This window comes from Macaca mulatta, chromosome 14, assembly GCF_049350105.2.
Source record: "Macaca mulatta isolate MMU2019108-1 chromosome 14, T2T-MMU8v2.0, whole genome shotgun sequence".
NCBI classification, from domain to species: Eukaryota; Metazoa; Chordata; class Mammalia; order Primates; family Cercopithecidae; genus Macaca; species Macaca mulatta.
In genome coordinates, this window is record NC_133419.1 from 48,057,603 (window position 1) to 48,078,698 (window position 21,096).

Here is a 21,096-nt window from a genome sequence, read left to right on the forward strand (position 1 = left end):
ATACCTGTCCCTACCCTCTACTCTCCTTCTCTCCCTTCTGCCCAGGATGACCCCTTCTCAGCTCTGGATATCCATCTGAGTGACCACTTGATGCAGGCTGGCATCCTTGAGCTTCTCCGGGACGACAAGAGGACAGTGGTCCTAGTGACCCACAAGCTACAGTACCTGCCCCATGCAGACTGGGTGAGGGGGAACAAGGGGGTCAGGCTACAGGGGCCAGGGCTGGGGAGGCTGTCAAGCATCTTGGCAGGAACCAATCAGTTGTCTTGGTAGCAATTGCTGAGGGCCACAAAGCATAAGAGGCCAGCACTGGATGACTTTATGCATGCTGGGCATCTCAGGGAGACCCTGTACAGGCCAGGGGTTTGGTGTCACCCAGACCCACAGGCACTCCCCATCCTGGCCTGGGCCCCAGTGATACACTCAAGGCTGGCACCAAGAAGTCTCAGGAATAATCACGCGCTCACTTCTCACCTTCTGATTCCTGCCCTTTTGATGACCCATCCCCCTGGCCACTGGGAGTGCCCATTTGGATGGAAAAGCCATCTTCCCACCCTATGACCTTCCCGGGGTGGATGGATGCACCACCCCGGGAATCATATGGGAAATATGGAACCAAACAATAGCAGTAGTAATAGAAACTTCAGGCTGGGTGCAGTGGCTCACACCTGTAATCCCAGCACTTTGGGAGGCCAAGGCAAGAGGTTCACTTGAGCCCAGGAGTTTAAGGCTGCGGTGAACCATGATCACGCCACTGCACTCCACTCCAGCCTGGGTGACGGAGTGAGACCTTGTCTCTGAAAACTTGAAAAAAAAAGAAAGAAAGAAAGAAGAAAGAAAAAGAAAAGAAAAGGAAGGAAGGAAGGAAGGAAGGAAGGAAGGAAGGAAGGAAGAAAGAAAGAAAGAAAGAAAGAAAGAAAGAAAGAAAGAAAGAAAGAAAGAAAGAAAGAAAGAGAAAGAAAGAAAGAAGGAAGGAAGGAAGGAAGGAAGGAAGGAAGGAAGGAAGGAAGGAAGGAAGGAAGGAAGGAAGGAAGGAAAGAAACTTTAATATTATCAATAGAGTCCAATGTTGTAAAACCCCTCATTAACTAAATTCCCATACTCATCAGTAGGTAGAAAATAATTACTTTTTGATTTGTTAGAAAGCATTTAATTTTTAAGAGGGAGATCATGTGACTTTTGAGATCTAGGTCCTGCCTACACCTATATAAATTTTCCTCTGAACAATAGCCAAAATTGAGGCCGTCTCTGAGCTTCAGGCCCGTGCCGAATGGCTCTGCTTATTTTCCCCAAGACGAATCTTCCTTCCACGTATAATGAGACCCGTCCAGTATAAAAAAGAACCCAAATCACCCAAAGAAAAAAGACCCAAAGAAAAGACCCAAAGACCCAAAGATTTAAATATATATACAGATACAGAAGGTTTGTTTCTGAGTTTCTGTAGTGACCCTGGCAATACCTTGTAGTTCAGGATAATCCTGAGGAACACAGAAGTGCTAGGTTCCTTGAGGAACCAGTGACCAGGACTCTCGAGCCCCTTGAATCCCAGCATAGGGTGGGAGGGGGTGAGGGCAGCAGGGGTGGGTGTCTGAATTAATGGCAGGTCTACGTGGTGGTGTCATCGAGTGTTCCAAATAAAAAGTTTTATTGAGCCGGGTGCAGTGGCTCATGCCTATAATTCCAGCACCTTGTGAGGCCAAGGTGGGTGGATTGCTTGAGCCCAGAAGTTCGAGATCAGCCTGGCATAACATGGTAAAACCCCGTCCCTACAAAAAAAAAAAATCAAAAAATTAGCCAGGTATGGTGGCGTGCACCTGTGGTCCCAGCTACTCAGGAAGCTGAGACAGGAGGATGGCTTGAGCCAGGAAGCAGAGATTGCAGTGAGCTGAGATGGTGTCACTGTACCCCAGCCTAGGCAACAGAGTGAGACCCTGTCTAAAAACAAACAAACAAACAAACAAAAGATTTATTGATTCCAAAGAGGCATGGCCACACACACTTAGACCAGCAGGTGCTTTGCTAAGCCCTGATGGAGGCTGCCAGACCCACCGTCAAGAGGAGCTAAGGGTAGTGTACAATGAGCCTGCATAGTGTATGACAGCTGCTGCCATGGGTGGAGTCCTTGTGGGTAACAAGCCTGCCTGAGCAGGATGCACTAATTTGCTCTGCAAACCCAGCCATTGAGAATTGCCCCTCAGATGTACCGAACTCTAGGTCCCAGGAATATGTTGGTGGGTCTAGGTTATCAATACCAGCCCACTTGCAGTGGATGAGCTGGAGGCCATTTGTAGTGAGGAAAGGGATGTGTCCACCTCCATCTCAGACTCCACATTTGAGGGATGTGACCACCATTCCTCCCCAGCCAGCCCCCAAACTAGGTTTGTTTCTGCCTTTCCAGATCATTGCCATGAAGGATGGCACCATCCAGAGGGAGGGTACCCTCAAGGACTTCCAGAGGTCTGAGTGCCAGCTCTTTGAGCACTGGAAGACCCTCATGAACCGGCAGGACCAAGAGCTGGAGAAGGTGGGTATATCCAGGGGTGGCCAAGCAGCCACCCCTGGATGCGAAGGTTCTGCTAGAACCTGAACTCATAAAGGTCTTCCTATCCTTACTGCCCCAGGAAGCCCCCTAAAGGGTAGATGTGGGAGCTGGGCATGAACTTGCTCCTACCAGAGAAGAGACAGTACCTGTGCCAGGTACCCAGGGCAGAATCAGGTGGGCACCTTTGCCTTATCCTGAGATAGTCAGATACTATTTAGTTGCAAAGTTTCAGAAAATCAACTCAAACTGGCAAAGAAAACTAAGCAAAGAAAACAAGAGGGAGTTAAGGATTTTTTGACCCGTGAAACCAAAAAGTCCAGGTGTATCATAGCTTTAAGTGTGCTGGAGCCAGGTCGTCAGTGTCATCAGAAATCTGTTTCTCCCACCTCTTGGCTCTGCTGCCCTCAAAGTGGCTCCATTCTCATGGTATCAGTGAGGGCCAGCAGCAGTCTTAGGTTTACATTCTCCCAGCTCAACAACTCTGCCAGAAAAAAAGCGCCTCTTTCACCATAGTTCAGCAAAAGTTCCAGGGCTGAGTCTCATTTGTCCAGTTTGCTCATGTGCCCACCCCTGAACAAATCACTGTGGCCAGGGATGTGGAATATGAGGATTGGCCTGTCCTGAGTCATGTGCCCACTTTGGGAGCCAGACCCACCTGAATCACAGAGACTAAAAATAGGGGAAGAGTGGTTCCCCACAGGGATATGGGGGTGCTATTATCTCATGAAGGGGAAGGACTAAATCCTGGCAAGATGAATGTGTGTCTGTCTGCTCCTCCCTCAGGCAGGGACAATGTGGAAACCTGACATTGGTCATCACTAGGGTAGTTATGCCTTAACTTCCCCTTCCCCCACCAACCATATACCCTGAAGGCATTGGTCAGGCCACATCTGTCTTATAGGAGACTGTCACAGAGAGAAAAGCCACAGAGCCACCCCAGGGTCTATCTCGTACCATGTCCTCGAGGGATGGCCTTCTGCAGGATGAGGAAGAGGAGGAAGGTACAGGCGATGGGACTGGGAGTGAAATTATGGCCTGAGGTCTGATCAGCCACAGAAAGGCTAAGGTTTGGGGTTCTGGGTGTGGTGCAGTAGTGTGCCTTTGATTAAGTGGCTTCCCTCTGTGTGCCTCTGTTGTCCCCTCTGTAAGTGGGGATAAAACGCCCCCTGATTCACCCTCAGAGGGATGGAAATGTGTAGCCACAGAGTGGGTTCTTGCGGCCTGCAGAGGAGGCAGCTGAGAGCGATGAGGACGACAACTTGTCGTCTGTGCTGCACCAGCGTGCCGAGATCCCATGGCAAGCCTGCGCAAAGTACCTGTCCTCTGCCGGCATCCTGCTCCTGTCGCTGCTGGTCTTCTCACAGCTGCTCAAGCACATGGTCCTGGTGGCCATTGACTACTGGCTGGCCAAGTGGACCGACAGCGCCCTGACCCTGACCCCTGCAGCCAGGAACTGCTCCCTCAGCCAGGTGTGACCGGTAGCCTGTGGCAGAGACTGGGAGTGGGGGTGGGGGAAGGGCTGAGCCCATGGGCACCCCAGAACCCCAGCTCACTCTCTGCCTGTGAAGGAGTGCTCCCTCGACCAGACTGTCTACGCCATGGTGTTCACGGTGCTCTGCAGCCTGGGCATCGTGCTGTGCCTCGTCACGTCTGTCACTGTGGAATGGACAGGGCTGAAGGTGGCCAAGAGGCTGCACCGCAGCCTGCTGAACCGGATCATCCTAGCCCCTATGAGGTACCCCTCTCCCCTGGCCAGGCTGAGGCTGTGAGCAAGTCACTGTTCTCTGAGCCTTAGTCTTCCCATCTATAAAATGGGTATATACAACCTCTGTCACAAGTTTGTGGAGGTGACTCAAGGAGACAGTGTGTGTAAAAGTGCCCTCCTTGTGCAAGAAGCAGGGAGAAACTGGCATTTACTCAGCCAGATACTGTGACAGGCATTGTGTGTGGTTAGCTCATCTAATTGTCACCATGGCCCTTTAAAGAGAGCGTCTGCACGTCCAGGTAAAGATTGGTTTCTCCTCCCTAAGCAGGTGTAATTTGCCCATCCCCACCCATGAGTTCAGCTCCCTACCCTCCCCTCCCTCTCTCTCCCTCAGCCAGCCTCAGGTTTTGACACTGGGGGAACAGGTAGCTGTTCTATTAATAATTTCCTGTAATGGGATGGATAAAAATCTCAAAGTCCACTTGATGTCAAAGAGGTTTAAAGTTGTCACTGCCCAATTGGTTGGCCAACTTGGTTTAAAAACACAACAGGCCAACAGGTTTTCTGGCCCCTTGTCAAGGCTAGACCTCACTGTCTAACTGCACTTTTCACTTTCCAGCCTCATGAGTTTTCCGTGGCCCACAGATATGGCCGCCGAGTTTACTGACTCTGTTTGCCCCAGCTCTGTAATTCTGAAACTCCCTGGTTGGGGTTGGGCTGACTCTGGGTCAGCCAGCCAGCAGGCTGTCCCCAGGACCCTGTTCCCCTTGGCAGGTTGTCCCTCTGGAGAGGACTCTGTGTCCCAGGAGGACAGCTGCTGAGTCAGGCTGAGCCGGCAGCTGAGAAAAGCGGCAGTGGTCAGATGGGCTTGAGAACCTGAGAGGCTAATGAAAGGCCAGCGCCCCTTTGGGCAGCTGCAGGAATTCACGGGGATACAGGCCAGATATCTACAAATTGGCAGAGGACGCCAGACCCATGAATGACTCCAAAGACACTTACATGAAATAAGTAACTATCTCATTCAGTAAACAGGAAGTAAATCAATGGACAAATGAGTAACTCTTCCTCTGACTGCCTCTTAGGTTTTTTGAGACCACGCCCCTTGGGAGCATCCTGAACAGATTTTCATCCGACTGTAACACCATCGACCAGGTACAGAGGACGGTGCCACACTTTCTCCCTGTCCAGAGACACCCCGGACCCCTGGGGGCTTCTCCTGTCTGAGGCTGGGTTCCCCAGATCAGGTGATCACAGCCCTCCGGGAGGAAGCCAGTGTCCCTGATCTGATTATAATGCTGCCTCAGGGCTGGGGCCTCCCCGGTGGGAGCCTCATAATAAGGCTGAGGGAAACCAGATCCCTTTATCTTCCACCAGAGATCCCACTGGCTCTCTCTAGTAAAGTTCCAGCATATTCTGAACCAAGGTCGCTGACTGTATGGAGAATATTCATTTTTGATTCAGCCTGTGTTCTTTATTTACCATCGTACTAGATGGTATGAAAACAAAATCTTGATTCCTGCCTCAGGGAGTCTACCTTGTAGCTGGAGAGATAAGATGTGTGCCTATAATAAAGTGAGAGCAAGTCTGGGCTCAGTGCCTCACTCCTGTAACCCCAACACTTTGGTAGGCGGAGGCAGGCGGATCACTTGAGGCCAGGTGTTCAAGACCAGCCTGGCCAACATGATGAAATCCCTTCTCTACTAAAAATACAAAAATATTAGTCAGGTGTGTTGGCAGGCACCTGTAATCCCAACTACTTGGGAAGCTGAGGCAGGAGAATCATTTGAACCCGAGAGGCAGAGGCTGCAGTGAGCTGAGATTACGCCGCTACATCTAGTCTGGGCAACAGTGAGACTCGGTCTCAGAAAAATAAAGGATCAAAAAATAAAGTGAGAGCAAAACATGATGGCCGGTAGCACTCTAAACACAGTTAATACCAAAACTTACCTCACTCTCTCCCCCTCGTCTCCCTCAGCACATCCCATCCACACTGGAGTGCCTGAGCCGCTCCACCCTGCTCTGTGTCTCAGCCCTGGCCGTCATCTCCTATGTCACACCTGTGTTCCTCGTGGCCCTCTTGCCCCTGGCCATCGTGTGCTACTTCATCCAGAAGTACTTCCGGGTGGCGTCCAGGTGATGGCCTCAGGGGTGATGGGTGGGAGGTGCTTTGCAATGTGCAGTTTGCTAGACTCATCGTTATAGAAGTAGTAGGGTCATGTTCCCTCCAAAAAATAAAAGCAAAAAACAGAAATGAAGGAAATAGAAATATCCACATTTTATTCCACTAGCCTAGTATAATAGTCTGCCAACACACTCACACACTGAGGTTGACATCTGAATTATTTCCTTGGGAGATATGGTCAGGACTGGAATTGCTAGGTCATGATAAATGCACATTTTATGCCCTTCATTCATTTTGCCACTTGCTTCCCAGGAGGGTTGCATCATTCTAGTGGTCAGGCTGATTGCCAATGCATGAAATCGGAGGGTACCTGATTGAAGCACTGTTACGATAACATCTCCCAGCACATGTGAGTCCAGAGTGTAGCTGTAAGCCTTGACTTGAGGGAGCCTCTCACAGCCATTCTCATGGATCACATTTGCCCTCATGAGCTTTGGATCCATTCACACGTCTTTCCTCATCAAAATTTTCTAAGAATGTTCTCTAGGGAGTTCTTTCTGAGAGTGATTCTGCTAAAGTCATAGATTCAAAGAATTGTGGAAAAAAAATTAAAGAACCTCTAGGCCAGTGTTTCTCAAAGTGCCAATTACAACCCATCAGTGGGTCATGAAATCAGTATCATGGATCACAACCAGCATTTTTAAAAAAATGAAATAGAACAGAAAACATCAGACTGTATTCATAGAGTAACAGCAAACTTTGCCTCATGAAACCTTTGTTTTGGTCATGTAGGTGTGTGAGTACTGACTTGTGAGATAAAATATATTTCTGACTGCAGGTTGTGGTCAGAAAGGTTAAGTACCTTTCCCAAGGGCATATAGTTGGCTAGAAACTAGAGTCGAGACACTTATTAGCAATAATAAATAATAAAATTTAGATGCATTTTGGCCACAATTACCTGTCCCAAAGGATCAACATTTGTATAAATAGCTTTTTGCTTGGATGATCCAGAATGGCCCGACACCCACACGAGCAACATAGCTTGTTGACACTCATAAAATTACAGTGGCTTTCAAAGTGCTGCACAAGCTATTCTACAAAGTTCATTTCTTCTGCCAGAGAAATAGCCCTGTCTCTCTGGCACCCACTCTGACCCTGGAGATGGTTTTTCAGGGAAATCAACTTCCTGCATCCCAAATTGGCCTCCCTGTCACTGATGTGCTTGTCAAAGTGCAGCTTTGGGGAGCAGGAGGCAATTCTGCTGCCATGGAAACCTCTGGCCTTACCCCAAGATGAAACCTATCATTTCATCACATCACTGGCCAGGGTCTAAAGAGTTCCTTGATGGGGTAAGTGGAAGACGGGGTTGAATGCTTTGAGTTTGGTCTTCTGTTTCTTTGGCCAGCTGTCTCAAGGTTCAGCTTGTTCACCTGTAAAATGGAACTAACACTGCCTGCCCAGCCTTAGCTCAGCTCAAGGCTGTGCACAGAAGTACAGGGACAGATGGCCACCTGGGGTGGACAATACTCAGGAAAGCAGTAACTATGCCCCACTTCAGGCTGTGTGTAAGCATTGTACATAAACGATCTCATTCAGTGCTCACAACAGCTTGATGGGCTGGAGTCACTGTCTTCCCCCTTCACGGGTAAGAAGCTGAGGCCTGGAGAGGTGAGGCCATTCATCCACACAGCAGGAGCAGGTGGAGCTAGGCTTCAAGTCCAGGCCGAGCCCTGAGCCTGCCCTCTTAACTATTCCACTCTGTTCCCCACCATAGGGACCTGCAGCAGCTGGATGACACCACCCAGCTTCCACTGCTCTCGCACTTTGCTGAAACCGTGGAAGGGCTCACCACCATCCGGGCCTTCAGGTACGAGTCCACATTCCCCCAAGGTAGGAGTGGAACAGGGGTGGGGCCAGGGGCACAGGCCATGAGATTTGATTCTCAGGGCTCCATTAGGAAGGCCAAGGACATGTCTCTCTCAAGCCACCTCAGGCCCCAAGGCCCAAGGGATATCCACCAGCAGGGACAGGCCAGGTGGGCTCCCACTGAATGTTCTAGAGAGGAAAATTCCAGCTCTGTAGACAAGCCCAGGGCCTCTATGAGGCAGAGCATGAAAAGAAACAAAGCTGGGACAAGTCTTCATGTATCAATGCTAGAAAGGGCCTTAGGTGCAGGCCACCGTGAGCCCTTCTTTTATTAAGGAGCTCCTGTGTGCAAAACACTATGTTCAATACTGTACAGGCCAATCCCACTCATTCTGCACTGCAACCCTTGGTGCTGAGAATGGTCATTTCCACTGCACAGATAAGGAAACTGAGGTGCAGAGATGTTCTATACCCGTTCTTTGTAAGGTACCACAAAGCCCAGACTTGAACGTATTTGCTCATGCAACTAACATTTACTGAGCCCCGACCATGTGCAAAGCCCCATGCCAGGCACTAAAAAGATGAGTCAAATGAGCCACTGCCCTGCAGGCATTTACAGCCCAGACTTTGGGCAGGCCAGGATAAACCCATGTGACACGTACTCTGAAAAAAGCGGATTCAAGGGCTGTGGGAGCATAGGAGAGAGACAGTCAGGGAAGGTTTTTGTAGAGGAGGTGTCATCAGAACTAGGACTCAAAGGAGGGGCAGGAGTTCACCAGGCTGGAGGAATTCCTGAAAACTTCAGTGCCCCTACCATCCTCTCGCTATCCTGAGTGGTGATGTTGAGGTGGACAGGAGCATCTGAGGCTGCCTGGCAAGTGGAGGAAGCTGTTGTTCCCCACTCCCCAAGGGTCTGTCTGATCTCCTGGGGCATCTCTCTTTTAGTGAGGCAGGCCAGAGACCCCTGACACACATAGTTGGGCTCTTTTCTCATCTTCACCCAGAGAGTGATAATAGGTTATTTTTAGGGTGGCACAGCTGCACGAAGTGTGACAGTAACCATGAGACATCAAGCCCTGTGTCCAGGAGTAACCCTAGGGCACAAGGGCCAGCCAAGGGCCCAGAGAGGCTTACATCTCCTCCGCCAACCCCTGAAGTCCAGCTTTAGCCCTGGAAAGGTACCCAGGCCCCTCTGCCCACTCCCTGAAGCACCTAGGGCCAGTGGAAAGCCACCTCTTAGGGATCTTGTCTAGGTAAAGAAGAGCAGGACAAAGCTCTGCCCTGGCCTTGGCACTGCTCCCTGGACATCCCTCGCCCCTGGACAAGACCGTGCTGTGTCTTCCACAAAGAAGCTCCCTGGGGACTGGATTATGACTCTATAGTCTCCTCCCAGTCTCCTCTTCTCAAGCGTGAACTTCTCCCATTCCTTCACTTCCAGGTCCCTCCACATTACTGAGCCTAGCCTTTGCTCTAAGTTTTGATGATTTCCCTCTTTAAATTGGTGTCTCAGAGGGCCCTGGGGTAGAGAGATGGTGACTCTTCTAAAGTGGGCCAGATCTCCTTGTATGCAGATCCCAGCTTCCAGTAAGCAGCCTCCTATCGGGCCAAACCTGTGGTCAGCCAGAGCCACTGCTACCCAGTGAGGTCTTTCACACCCTACTGATACAGTGAATGAGTTTTAAATTTGAATGAAAGGCTTTTTAATCAACCCTGTACATGTTTAATGCATTGGCTTTAACCCAGCAGCCTGTTGAGAGCTATTACCATTTATTGATTGCCCACTTACTGCGTGCCAGGCACCGTGCTAAGTGTTGTATGTGCGTTATTACATTTAATCCTCACAAGAACTGCATAACATCGGTACGAGTCACCACATTCTTCAGACGCAGAAACGAGACCCAGAGAGGCTGGGTAATCAAACCAAGGTCACACAGACTGCGGGGGCTGGCGCTGAGCTTGGAACTCAGGTTTGCCTGACCTTCTGGGCTTTCCTAAGAGACCTCATTTTTTCCCAAAAGAGTTTCAAGAGTGCCCAGCACTGGGCTCAGTGGTGGGCTCGGCGGTTATTTTCGTTCATATAGGAACTTTCACTTCCCCATTTTATTCATGAGAAAACTGAGTCTCAATCCTGACACACAGCCAGGAAGTTGTGACATTCAGGCTCCAACCTGGGTTTACATGGCTGCGAGGCTGGGGCTCTTTTCCAGTCCTCAGACACACTGTCGCATGCCTGTGGCAGAAGCTCCCATCTCATACTTGCCGACCCTCAACTCACACAGTCCTGAGACCCACATACGCTGAGTGCCTCACACTCCTATAACGTGCACGTGCCCTGATGCACACACATCTTCAACGCGCACTTACTCGAACCCTTCAGGCATGGTTTCACACTCGCCTCAGACAGGTCACCCTCCCACACATCTCCACCCTGGAGGTATGCAGGAGCAATGCTCTCTCCCACCGCAGAGCCTCCCTTCACTCCCCTCAGACACATGCCCTCTCTCCACCCAGAGACAATCAAAGCTGAACAAACACCTTCCAGGAGTGAAAAGCAAATGCCCAGTGAGATACGTCTTGGGCGCCTTTGTGTCCTCTAAGTTTGGTCCTATCAAACCAGCGATGATGAGACAGTTTTTCTTTCATTCCTCCATCATCAAACAAGTGCTCCTGCATCTCCTATGTCAGCAAGGTCTGAGGGAAGTGGCCAAGGAGAGTGATGACCGCAGCCCAGGCTGGTCAGAGGGAGGAGGCAGGTCCATGCACAGCAACTCAGGGAAAACATGATGAGGACCCAAGGATGAGAAAGATGCCTCCAGAGTTCCCTGTACAGAGAGATTTCATCTATTTCAGAGGGTCGGGGGAGTGCCATGCATTCATCCAACAAATATTTATTGATAGTGCCAGGCACTGGGATACATTGGTGAATCAAACAGACATGGCCTCCATCTTCATGGAATTTACAGTCTATTGAGGGAGATGATTATAAACAGCTAGAGAAATGCATGTACAACAGATACTGTGGAGCAAACAGGTTTCAGAGAATAATAGAGGAAACCTACTTTATAGTAAGGTAGTGGCCAGGAAGAGCCTCTCTGAGGAGGCAGCATTTAAGGTAAGGCCTGAAGCTTGAGTTGAGCCAGCCTTATGAAGAGCAAGGGTGAAAGCCTTCCAGGCAAAGGGAATAGTGTATGCAAAGGCTCTGGGGTAGGGAAGACTTTAGTATTGTCACAGAGCTTTTAAAAGGCTGACTGGGTGCAGCATAGTGTGTGGGGTGTTTGTGGCAGGAATTAGGTTGGCAGGAGGGGGTTCTTCATCCTATAAGCAGTGGGAGGTCATTAATTTTTTTTTTTTTTTTTTTTTTGAGGCAGAGTCTCACTCTGTCACCCAGGCTGGAGTGCAGTGGGGTGATCTCGGCTCACTGCAACCTCCACCTCCTGGGTTCAAGCGATTATCCTGCCTCAGCCTCCCAAGTAGCTGGGATTACAGGTGTGCACCACCATACTCAGCTAATTTTTGTATTATTACTAGAGACAGAGTTTCACCATGTTGGCCAGGCTGGTCTTGAACTCTTGACTCAGGTGATCCGCCCGCCTCAGCCTCTCAAAGGGCTGGGATTACAGGGGTGAGCCACCGCGTCTGGCCGGAGGTCATTAATATTCTAAGCAGTGGGGAGAGGACACGGTTTGCGATTTACATAGATTAAGCCAGCCACTGTGTGGAGCGTGAACTGTAGGGAGACAGCAGGTAGACGTATTCAGGAAGCTCATGCAGTAGTCCAGGTAAGAGTTTGTGGTGGGCGGGAAGCAGGATAGAGGGGGAGGGAGGCAAGGACTCTTTTGGAGATAGACATAAGAGGACTTGCCAAGGGGCTGAATGTGAATCCAGGTGATTCCTGGGTGAGAAACCAGGTAAAGGGAGGTGCTCCTTATTAGAACGGGAAAGACCTAGAGAAAATGGGTCTTGGGGTGAAAACAAGAGTTTGGAGGAGGTAGGGACTCTGGACAGGTTTGAATAAGCAGAAAGGAGCAGGGCGGACATTCCAGAGGGGATGAAGTGGCCACGGTGGCATGTCTGGGGACTGGAGAGGCCCTGGTGTCTCCCTCTGCAGGTAGGGAGACTCCTAGGAGCTATGTGGACCAACACTGTTCCCTTAGGAGTTTCTCATTCTCCCTCCAGGTACGAGGCCCGGTTCCAGCAGAAGCTTCTCGAATACACAGACTCCAACAACATTGCTTCCCTCTTCCTCACGGCTGCCAACAGATGGCTGGAAGTCCGAATGGCAAGTGCTATTCCCCCCTACCCTGGCCCCCGCAGAGGGCTTCTGATAGCAGGGTGGGGCCAGAGCAAGAGCACACAGGGACCCAGGGATGAAAGAGAGGATAGGATACCAGATCGTGTGGACACCAAGCCTTCCTCCTTCCTCCAGCCCTGGTGGTCCTCCTAGTGTCTAGCCTGCGCTCCTTTTCCCCATATCACTGCCTGGAGGCTTGTGTATCTGAGGTGTGTGCCAGTGGCTAGAATGATTGTGAATGTGTATCTGCAATGGGTCATATGACACCCACGTTGTGTGTGTTTGTGGGCCTGCTGAGGTGTGTGTGTTAAAGGGTGTGCAGGGGCTGGGGAGTGGGGGAGCATGAGCTTGTGGGACATGTTGCCTCCTGGGGCTCCAGTCTTTGCAGCCCTTGTGTGTGTCTGATGATGTGTGCGTGAGTTGCAGGGTTGGGGTGGGGGTCTTGCTGAGCTGCTCTCTGCTCCAAAAGGGAGTGAGGTGGAACAGGGGCCTGTGGCTCCAACCCCCAAACGCCCAGGCCAGCTCCTCTCCCTCCGCAGGAGTACATCGGTGCATGTGTGGTGCTCATCGCGGCCGTGACCTCCATCTCCAACTCCCTGCACCGGGAGCTCTCTGCTGGCCTGGTGGGCCTGGGCCTCACCTATGCCCTAATGGTGAGCGGCAGTGGGCTAGGGCAGAGGAGGGGTCAGACGCCAGCACTCCTGGAGCATCTTCCCCACTGGAGACATGAGACACCCCCAGGTGTCTCACCCAAGCTCATTTGCATCTGATGCCCGAGGGACAGTGGGCAGGAAGGCTGACCGGCCAGCCCCAGGCCCCAGACAGGTGGAGGGTGGGGAGCCACATGACTGACTCTCCCCATGCCTCCAGGGGGGGTGCTGCTCTGAGCAGGCAGCTGATGGCAGCAAAAGGAATCTGGGGCCCTGGCCCCTCTCCAGCCTTAAGAAGAGCCATCCTGGTGGCTGAGGACAGAACTAAGTGACCACAGAGTATGTGCCACTGGCTTGCTCCCCACAGGTTTCCAACTACCTCAACTGGATGGTGAGGAACCTCGCAGACATGGAGCTCCAGCTGGGCGCCGTGAAGCGCATCCACGGGCTCCTGAAAACTGAGGCAGAGAGCTACGAGGGGCTCCTGGGTGAGGGGCTCAGGGAGAGGGGTGGGGAAGAGCCCAAGGAGGAGTGTATCTGGGTTGGGGACCACAAGAGAGCCTGGGGATGGGGTGGCACTTTCGGATACTAGCTGTGCCCCATGCCTGGTGGCTGAGCCCAGCCTGGCCCCCAGCACCATCGCTGATCCCAAAGAACTGGCCAGACCAAGGGAAGATCCAGATCCAGAACCTGAGTGTGCGCTACGACAGCTCCCTGAAGCCAGTGCTGAAGCATGTCAACGCCCTCATCTCCCCAGGACAGAAGGTCAGAGCGCAGGCCCAACCCAATGCTGCAGGACAGGCGTGAACAGGGGATGGGGCATGCACGGAGCTGGACGGCTTCGCAGTCACCTCATGGTCTTCCAGGGCCAAGGCCTCTCACTATTCAGACATAGCAGTCTCCTGCCCTGGGCCTGTGGGGGCCCATCTTTCCTCTCCCTCTATTCCCTTCCCCCAGTGTTACCCTCAGACCTTGTCTCCTCACTCATCCACCAAGGAGACGACACTCTGGACTCCCCCGGCTCGCACGGTCTTTGTCAGGGCCTCCCTCTCTGCGACTGGTCAGGGGCTTTCCCTAGGGCACTGCCCCTGACCTTCAGGGCAGAGACCTGGGGGCAGACAGCGAGGCCGCCCTTGTACTGGGGGAGAACCCCTGCCTATGGCCCTGGCCCTGCTCTCCTCTCATTTCCCCCTCTGTCTCTGTCTCACTTTGCTGTGACCGTCCATGTCATTCTCTGACCTTGGGATGTACCTCTGTCCCTGCCTCTCTCATCCTTCTGTGTCACTATCTCTGTCTCTGTATTGTAATTTCTGTTGGTACCCAAGGGCCAGGAAGCAATGGGATCAGAGGTGGCTCCAGTGTAAGGCGGTGCATACAGACGCATCCCTGCATACCACTCTCAGCTGCCCCTGTGTCCTCCTGCCACACTCACACCCATAGAGACACACCAGTGCCCCCAGCTCTCCTGCAGCCAAGTACCCGGCACACCCAGACCCACACCAAGGCCCAGGCAAATGGACATCCATGCCCGTACTTGCGTGCCGGTCCCGTGTGAGCCCTCTCTGGACCCACTGCAGGAAACAAGCCCAAAACTGTGGTGTACAAAGAAAAGCTGGTCAGAAAACCAGGACAAAAAGAAACCCTGTGACTTCCCACACCTGCACACACACCCAGAGCTAGCACTAGAGGCTACTCCCAGCAGCCCCAGACCCCCAGTGGCGGTGCCTGCTTCTCTTTCCAGATTGGGATCTGCGGCCGCACAGGCAGTGGGAAGTCCTCCTTCTCTCTTGCCTTCTTCCGCATGGTGGACACGTTCGAAGGTGAGTTGTAAGGTGGGCACCCCATGTGTACCCACAGCCACCAGATGAGGCCTCAGCCCTGGCACATGGTCAGATATGACAGGAGGCCCAGCAGTCACCGCCTTCCCCTGCACCCTCATTGGGACCCACACAGGGCGCATCATCATTGATGGCATTGACATCGCCAAACTGCCACTGCACACCCTGCGCTCACGCCTCTCCATCATCCTGCAGGACCCGGTCCTCTTCAGCGGCACCATCCGGTGAGCCCCACCACCCTTCAGGCCCACCCAGCCCAGGCCAGCTTAGTTCCATCAGATCTGGAGCACAAAGAGGAGGGGGCTGGGGGAGACCAGGATCCCAGAGGCGTTTCCTGCTCATGCCCTTCTCCATCCCATCAGGCCCAGGCAGGCTCTGGAAGGGGATCCCCCACCCATGGATCTAAGATGCTGTCCCCCACCTACTGCCACCACCTCGGTGTTTCTCCCAGCCAGACCTCCAACTCAGTCCACTCTCACTCACTGCCCTCTTTGCCTCCTGGGGATGCAGGCAGGACCCTGCTTCCTCCCTACTGGGGCTTTCTGTGCCACTTCCAGATTTAACCTGGACCCGGAGAGGAAGTGCTCAGACAGCACGCTGTGGGAGGCCCTGGAAATTGCCCAGCTGAAGCTGGTGGTGAAGGCCCTGCCAGGAGGCCTTGGTAACTACTCCTGGCTGTGCAGCCGGGTTGGTTGGGCACCCAAGGACCCTGTAAGGAAGGGAGACGGAAGCCCGTGTCTCAGGTTTGCCCCAAGTTTGGAGTCTGAAGCCCAGCAGGACCATTTAGACCTATTTCTCACTATTCAGCGGCCCAGAAACATCAGGTGTCTTGCCCCAGGTCACACAACTGGTCAGTTCAGGGTCTGGCTCCTCCTGCAGGGTACAGTGGGTACAGTCAGGGATCCTTGTGAGACACAGATTGCAAGCTCCCCATGCCACGGCGGCATCTTCAGCCCTGCCCTGCCCCATCCACCTGCCTGCCCAGTTCTGCCTTAGGGGAGGAGAAGAGGGACTGGGAAATCGTAGACACAGGTCACTCATCAAGTCCACTGGTGATTGGCAAAGCCTTGGTATATTTGCTGCAGTTCCTGGAGCATTGGGGGTGGCTAAGCCTTGGTTTCAGTGAATCACTCTACCAAGGCCCACACTACATACACACTCAGTGCACCACTCGGTGCCCACGCCCCCTCCCAGAACTGCCCAGGGCCACAGCAGCACACATCTCCAGGGGTGCCCTCCTCGTTGCAGTCCCTGCAGATGGCCTCCACGTTGTTGTGTCAGGTACACCAGCCCTGCACACGCCTGTGCTCTCGGACACACACCCACCTATTTGCCCTCATACACACATTTTCCAACAGCCCCCCCAAGCCATCCCATCTGCTCCACTCACAGCACAAGATTAACTCAGTCCTACTTCCTCTCCCTGGGCTGTTTTCAGATGCCATCATCACAGAAGGCGGGGAGAATTTCAGCCAGGGACAGAGGCAGCTGTTCTGCCTGGCTCGGGCCTTCGTGAGGAAGACCAGCATCTTCATCATGGACGAAGCCACAGCTTCCATTGACATGGCCACGGTTGGTCCTGGGCACCTCCATGGGACGATGGCCTTAGAGAGGGTTTAGTGGGATGCTAGGCAGAAATTTGCACAAAGTAGCCCTGAGGCTCAAGTTGCATTTAACATCAAATGCTATGTGTCGCAGAAAGTGAAAAGAGCTGGGGGACCCTGACTCTGTCTAGCCTTAGGGAATGTTACACACACACGCACGCACACACAAAAACACTACGCAAACACAAACATAAGCTGCCCACAGACCCACACAGACTTCACACTGTCACCTATCACAACAGCATGCACAGCCACAACCACAACCTACATACACACACACAGCTGAGCCCCCAACAGGCTGAGTCCAGTCCCTGAGTGCTGGGAACCTGTTCAGTCCTGTGGGGTGGGGGTGGGACTAGGATCGGGATGAGATGGGAGCTGAACCACAAACCTGGGCTCCACATCCCCCAAGCCAGGCCAGACCCCATCCACTGGGCAGGTGAGCCAACAGCTGTTGCCCCCACTTGGCAGGAAAACATCCTCCAAAAGGTGGTGATGACAGCCTTCGCAGACCGCACCGTGGTCACCATCGCGGTAAGGGGCCCATTGATGGGGTGCAGAGGGACACCCAGGGACAGGACTGGCCTCTTGTGCCTGTCATGAGTGCACTGTTCCTGGGCTTGCCTGGTCCCAATAATCAAGAAAGGACCCTGAAGCAGGCAGTTCAGGGCCAGGGGTCTGGAGGGCATGCAGGGTGCCTGGGTTGCAGGATTTGGGGCGGGGGTTTTGCCCCTGTACGTCCCTCAGACCTCCCCTCTCCGTCTCCAGGTTCCAAGGTCTGCCCCTGTCCCAAGGCCTTGTACCTTAGGCTGGGGTTACTTCTCCATAAGAAGTGCGGGAGGGATTGTGGAGGATCTCTGAGCCTTGAAGCCTGGAGGTGGGGTAGAGTTGGGACTTGGAGAGGAGAAAAGGGTGGTATTAATGGATGGAGGGCTTGTAGTCACATCCACCCCAGGAAAGTGCAGTCCCCACAGAGACAGGACATTCTGGCCACATTCCTCATCCTCCTCCTCCAAGCTGCAGGAGGGCCACCTTCTGCTGTGGCTCCCACCGCGGGAGGTGTTCCCACCATCTTGACCCGTCCCCTCCTGCCCTGCCCAGCATCGAGTGCACACCATCCTGAGTGCAGACCTGGTGATCGTCCTGAAGCGGGGCGCCATCCTTGAGTTTGATAAGCCAGAGAAGCTGCTCAGCCGGAAGGACAGCGTCTTCGCCTCCTTCGTCCGTGCAGACAAGTGACCTGCCAGAGCCCAAGTGCCATCCCATACTCCGACCTTGCCCATACCCTTGCCTGGGTTTTCTAACTGTAAATCACTTGTAAATAAAGAGATTTGATTATTTCCTACTAGAGGCCGTGAGTCTGGTGGGCAGGGGCTGGTGGTGGATGGTGGGTTCAGTAGAACCAGCCTGGCTTTGGCATCAGGCAGACCTTCAGAAGCTGTGTGAGCGTGGGCAAAAGCCTGCTTCCTTACCTGTGAAATGAGGTCTCTATTAGTCAGCCAGGCTGCCACAGCAACATATCACAGACTGGGTGGCTTTAACAACAGACATTTTTTTCTCACAGTTCTGAGGGCTGAAGCCTGGGATCGAGGTGTTGGCAGGTTTGGTTCCTCCTGAGGCCTCTCTCCTTGGCTTGCAGAGGGCCACCTTCTGGCTGTGTGCTCACATGGCCTTTGCTCTGTGGACATGCATCCCTGCTCTCTCTCTCTGTCTTAAAAGGACACCAGTCATATTGGATTAGGGCCCTACCCCTAAGACCTCATTAAACCTTAATTATCTCCTCATAGGCCCTATTTCCAAATAGTTACATTGTAGGATTAGGCTTCACCCTGTGAATTTGGTGGGACACAATTATGTCCATAGCAAGGGTGATAGCATTTCTGCAATGAGTTTATCAGATAAGTTAACAGATCTCCATACAGCTTGGTCTCCTTTCTTCTCACTTTCATTCTTGAATTAAAATCTGGATTAACACTATTTCAATTGAAAATGACAGGAACCCAATTCAAAGTCACCTAAGCAGAAACTGAAGTTATTGCAGTGTGTGACTGACAAGGCTAAGAGGTATACTACTTCAAGCATGGCTGGATCCAGGTGTTTGACATCCACCCAGGATGCGTCTTCCTTTCTGGGTTCCATTTTCCTCTCCCTCCCTTATGACAGATGGCCACTAGCAGCTCTAGCTTACATCCTGCCCCAAGGCAACCCAAGAGGCAAAACAGATACTCCTTCCCAATAGTTCCAGCAAAAGCCTGGGAGCAAATCTCAATGGATCAACTTGGGTCACATTCCCATCCCTACCCCACTGTGATCAGAGGGGTGGCACACACTGGCTGGCTAGGCCTGGATCATGTCTCCATCTCCATCCCCCAAGCAGGGGCATTCAGAAGTGAAAGGGTGGTCCTTCCGAGGGAAAGCACAGCGCATGAGCCACAGGCCAGCCAGGTGGTGTCTGGGAGACACTGGAGCCCAGACACCAGGGAGACTGAAACAGCAGCTGTCCTGACTTCCTCTGCATCATGAAACAAGGCTGCACATCTGCCCTCGGCCAAGAAATGGCAGGTGCTCATGTGCATCTCATTTTATGATCATTTGCATATCATCTGCAGTACTGGCTGCACCAAGCCCTGGGGTGCAGACCTAAGATTCTCGAACCTAAGAGTACCCTTGGCTGCAAGAGGATCAGAGAGGCACAATATAAGAAAAGCCCACCAGTTATTGGAGGTAGGTCCAGTGCAGACCCCTGTGGATGTTCCAGGAGCCAGAGAAGCTCAGAAAGGAAGAGCTCTGTAAAGCCTGGCAGGCTGCATGGAAAAGACAAAATTTGAGTTAAACATTGTGGGGGATAGGGATTGGATAGGGAGAAAGTCAGAGAAAGGGCTGGGGTGGCAGGTGGGGACAGCAGGAGGTAAGGAGTGATGGTGGAAGTGTGTTAAGAGTGTTGGCTGATCAGGGAGGTGGGAGAAAGATGAGAGCAGTAGGAAGGGCATCACATCAGAGAGCCCTGAATGCCAGGGCAAGGAGTGTGGGGTATGCCCATGGACAAAAAGGGAGAAGGGTTTTGAGCAAGAAAGGGACTTGACAAGTTCAGTGTTTGGTGGAGATGACTATAAGCAAGTGCAGGATGGAGCAAAAGGGGAGGCTGAGCCCTTCAGATAGGGGACTCACCCCCCCAGTAGGGTGAGCAGCAGGGAGGTGAGGCCTCAAGGCTGCACTACAAGGCAGAACCCAACCTTTCTACCTCTGAGATTTCCCCAGGGGCCCAGCAGCTTCCCCCACTGTGAGATCTCCCAGGAGTGGAGCCAGGGAGCAGAAAGAGGGCTCCACATGCCTACCACTACTCCAAATCCATCCCACCCTGATGGATTGAAGGGAAGTAGCGGGGGCAGGGCTGGGCCTACAGTGAAATGTTGCAGGGATGCCCAAGGTCATCCTGGCCCAAAATCCCTCTATAACATCCCTCATGGCCCACCGGCTTGACTTGGGTACCCCACAGATGTGGTTTATCTCTGGTTATTGTTATTAGAACTGACTCTCGCATATGTGAAACCAAAGCCTGCCTCTGTTTCACTTAGTGTCCTGGTTCTACCCTTTGGGCCACGAAAAACTACTAGTTTATCCTCCTTCAAAGCCAGGTGTTTCTACAATAGTGCCCAAACCCCCGGGGGACTTTCCTTTTCTGATGGCTGGACAGTTGTAGTTGCCGCAGAGATTCCCCCAGGTAACCCTGTCTCCTTGAGCTTCCCACTCTGCTCATCTCATTTTACCCTCCCCTTCCTAGACACTGTATCTCTGTTAATACAGCCCATGATCACACTCATCCTTTGTAGTGGTGTTTGCTCTGACTGCTGGTGGGTAGGGAGAGAAAGGAAAATCCAACATAAAATGCATATCCTGCCTCCATTGTGGCCCACACCCACGCTGCCCTCTCCAGCCCCTGTCTCAAGCCCCCACTCCAACAAAATGGCCGCAGATGGTCAGGGGCTCTTCCATAAGGATCTGAGCCGCAGAGAGTGGTAAAGCCGTTACTCTCCCAACAACAGAGATCTAGCAGGCTTTCCTTCCAGCTGAGAACCGGGGTCCATGCCACAGGGCAGCCTCAGGCTGATGCCTGAACAGAAACACCACCATGCCTGGACAAGAGCCTGGGTCCCCCAGTGCCCGAGGCAGCCCTAACACACTGCTCAGGCATACCACTCATGGCCTAACGTGGAAGAAGTCAGGTGACAGGTGTGAGAAAGTGTAAAGCAAGTGCCCTCGGCTCAAACCTTTAAAGGAGGGCCGGAATGGTTGAGAAGATGGAGCCGCCCAGGCTGCCCCACAGCAATAGCAGGTGTTAAACTGTGTTCCTTTCCTGCCGAGACCCATTTTTTTTTTTTTTTTATGGGAGGGAGTCTGAGCTTCCATCAGATTGTCAAAGGATTCAAGACTAAGATTAAGAGTATCCCCCAAAGAAAAGAAGCTGTGGGTTGAGAAGT

The 21,096-nt window shown here is 52.5% G+C and overlaps 1 protein-coding gene across 15 annotated transcripts in view; it reads left to right on the top strand.

Moving 5' to 3' along the window:
• Positions 1-17,963, top strand: part of ABCC8 (ATP binding cassette subfamily C member 8) — an 84,457-nt gene extending 66,494 nt beyond the window's left edge. For 8 of the 15 annotated variants that reach the window (XM_015114767.3, XM_028833591.2, XM_015114768.3 and 5 more), the window contains exons 22-39: positions 46-183; positions 2,399-2,524; positions 3,444-3,543; positions 3,770-4,011; positions 4,111-4,277; positions 5,330-5,399; positions 6,223-6,380; positions 8,144-8,236; positions 12,412-12,514; positions 13,066-13,179; positions 13,544-13,664; positions 13,811-13,941; positions 14,918-14,996; positions 15,130-15,238; positions 15,572-15,675; positions 16,453-16,586; positions 17,090-17,152; positions 17,720-17,963. In XM_015114767.3, the coding sequence (XP_014970253.1) occupies positions 46-183; positions 2,399-2,524; positions 3,444-3,543; positions 3,770-4,011; positions 4,111-4,277; positions 5,330-5,399; positions 6,223-6,380; positions 8,144-8,236; positions 12,412-12,514; positions 13,066-13,179; positions 13,544-13,664; positions 13,811-13,941; positions 14,918-14,996; positions 15,130-15,238; positions 15,572-15,675; positions 16,453-16,586; positions 17,090-17,152; positions 17,720-17,857 (2,190 nt within the window). In that variant the 3' untranslated portion in view covers positions 17,858-17,963. Of the gene's footprint in view, positions 1-45; positions 184-2,398; positions 2,525-3,443; positions 3,544-3,769; positions 4,012-4,110; positions 4,278-5,329; positions 5,400-6,222; positions 6,381-8,143; positions 8,237-12,411; positions 12,515-13,065; positions 13,180-13,543; positions 13,665-13,810; positions 13,942-14,917; positions 14,997-15,129; positions 15,239-15,571; positions 15,676-16,452; positions 16,587-17,089; positions 17,153-17,635 lie in introns of all 15 variants that reach the window. The other 7 variants (XM_077963166.1, XM_077963167.1, XM_077963169.1 and 4 more) reach the window with 1 other exon arrangement.
• The last annotated feature ends 3,133 nt before the right edge of the window (positions 17,964-21,096 follow it).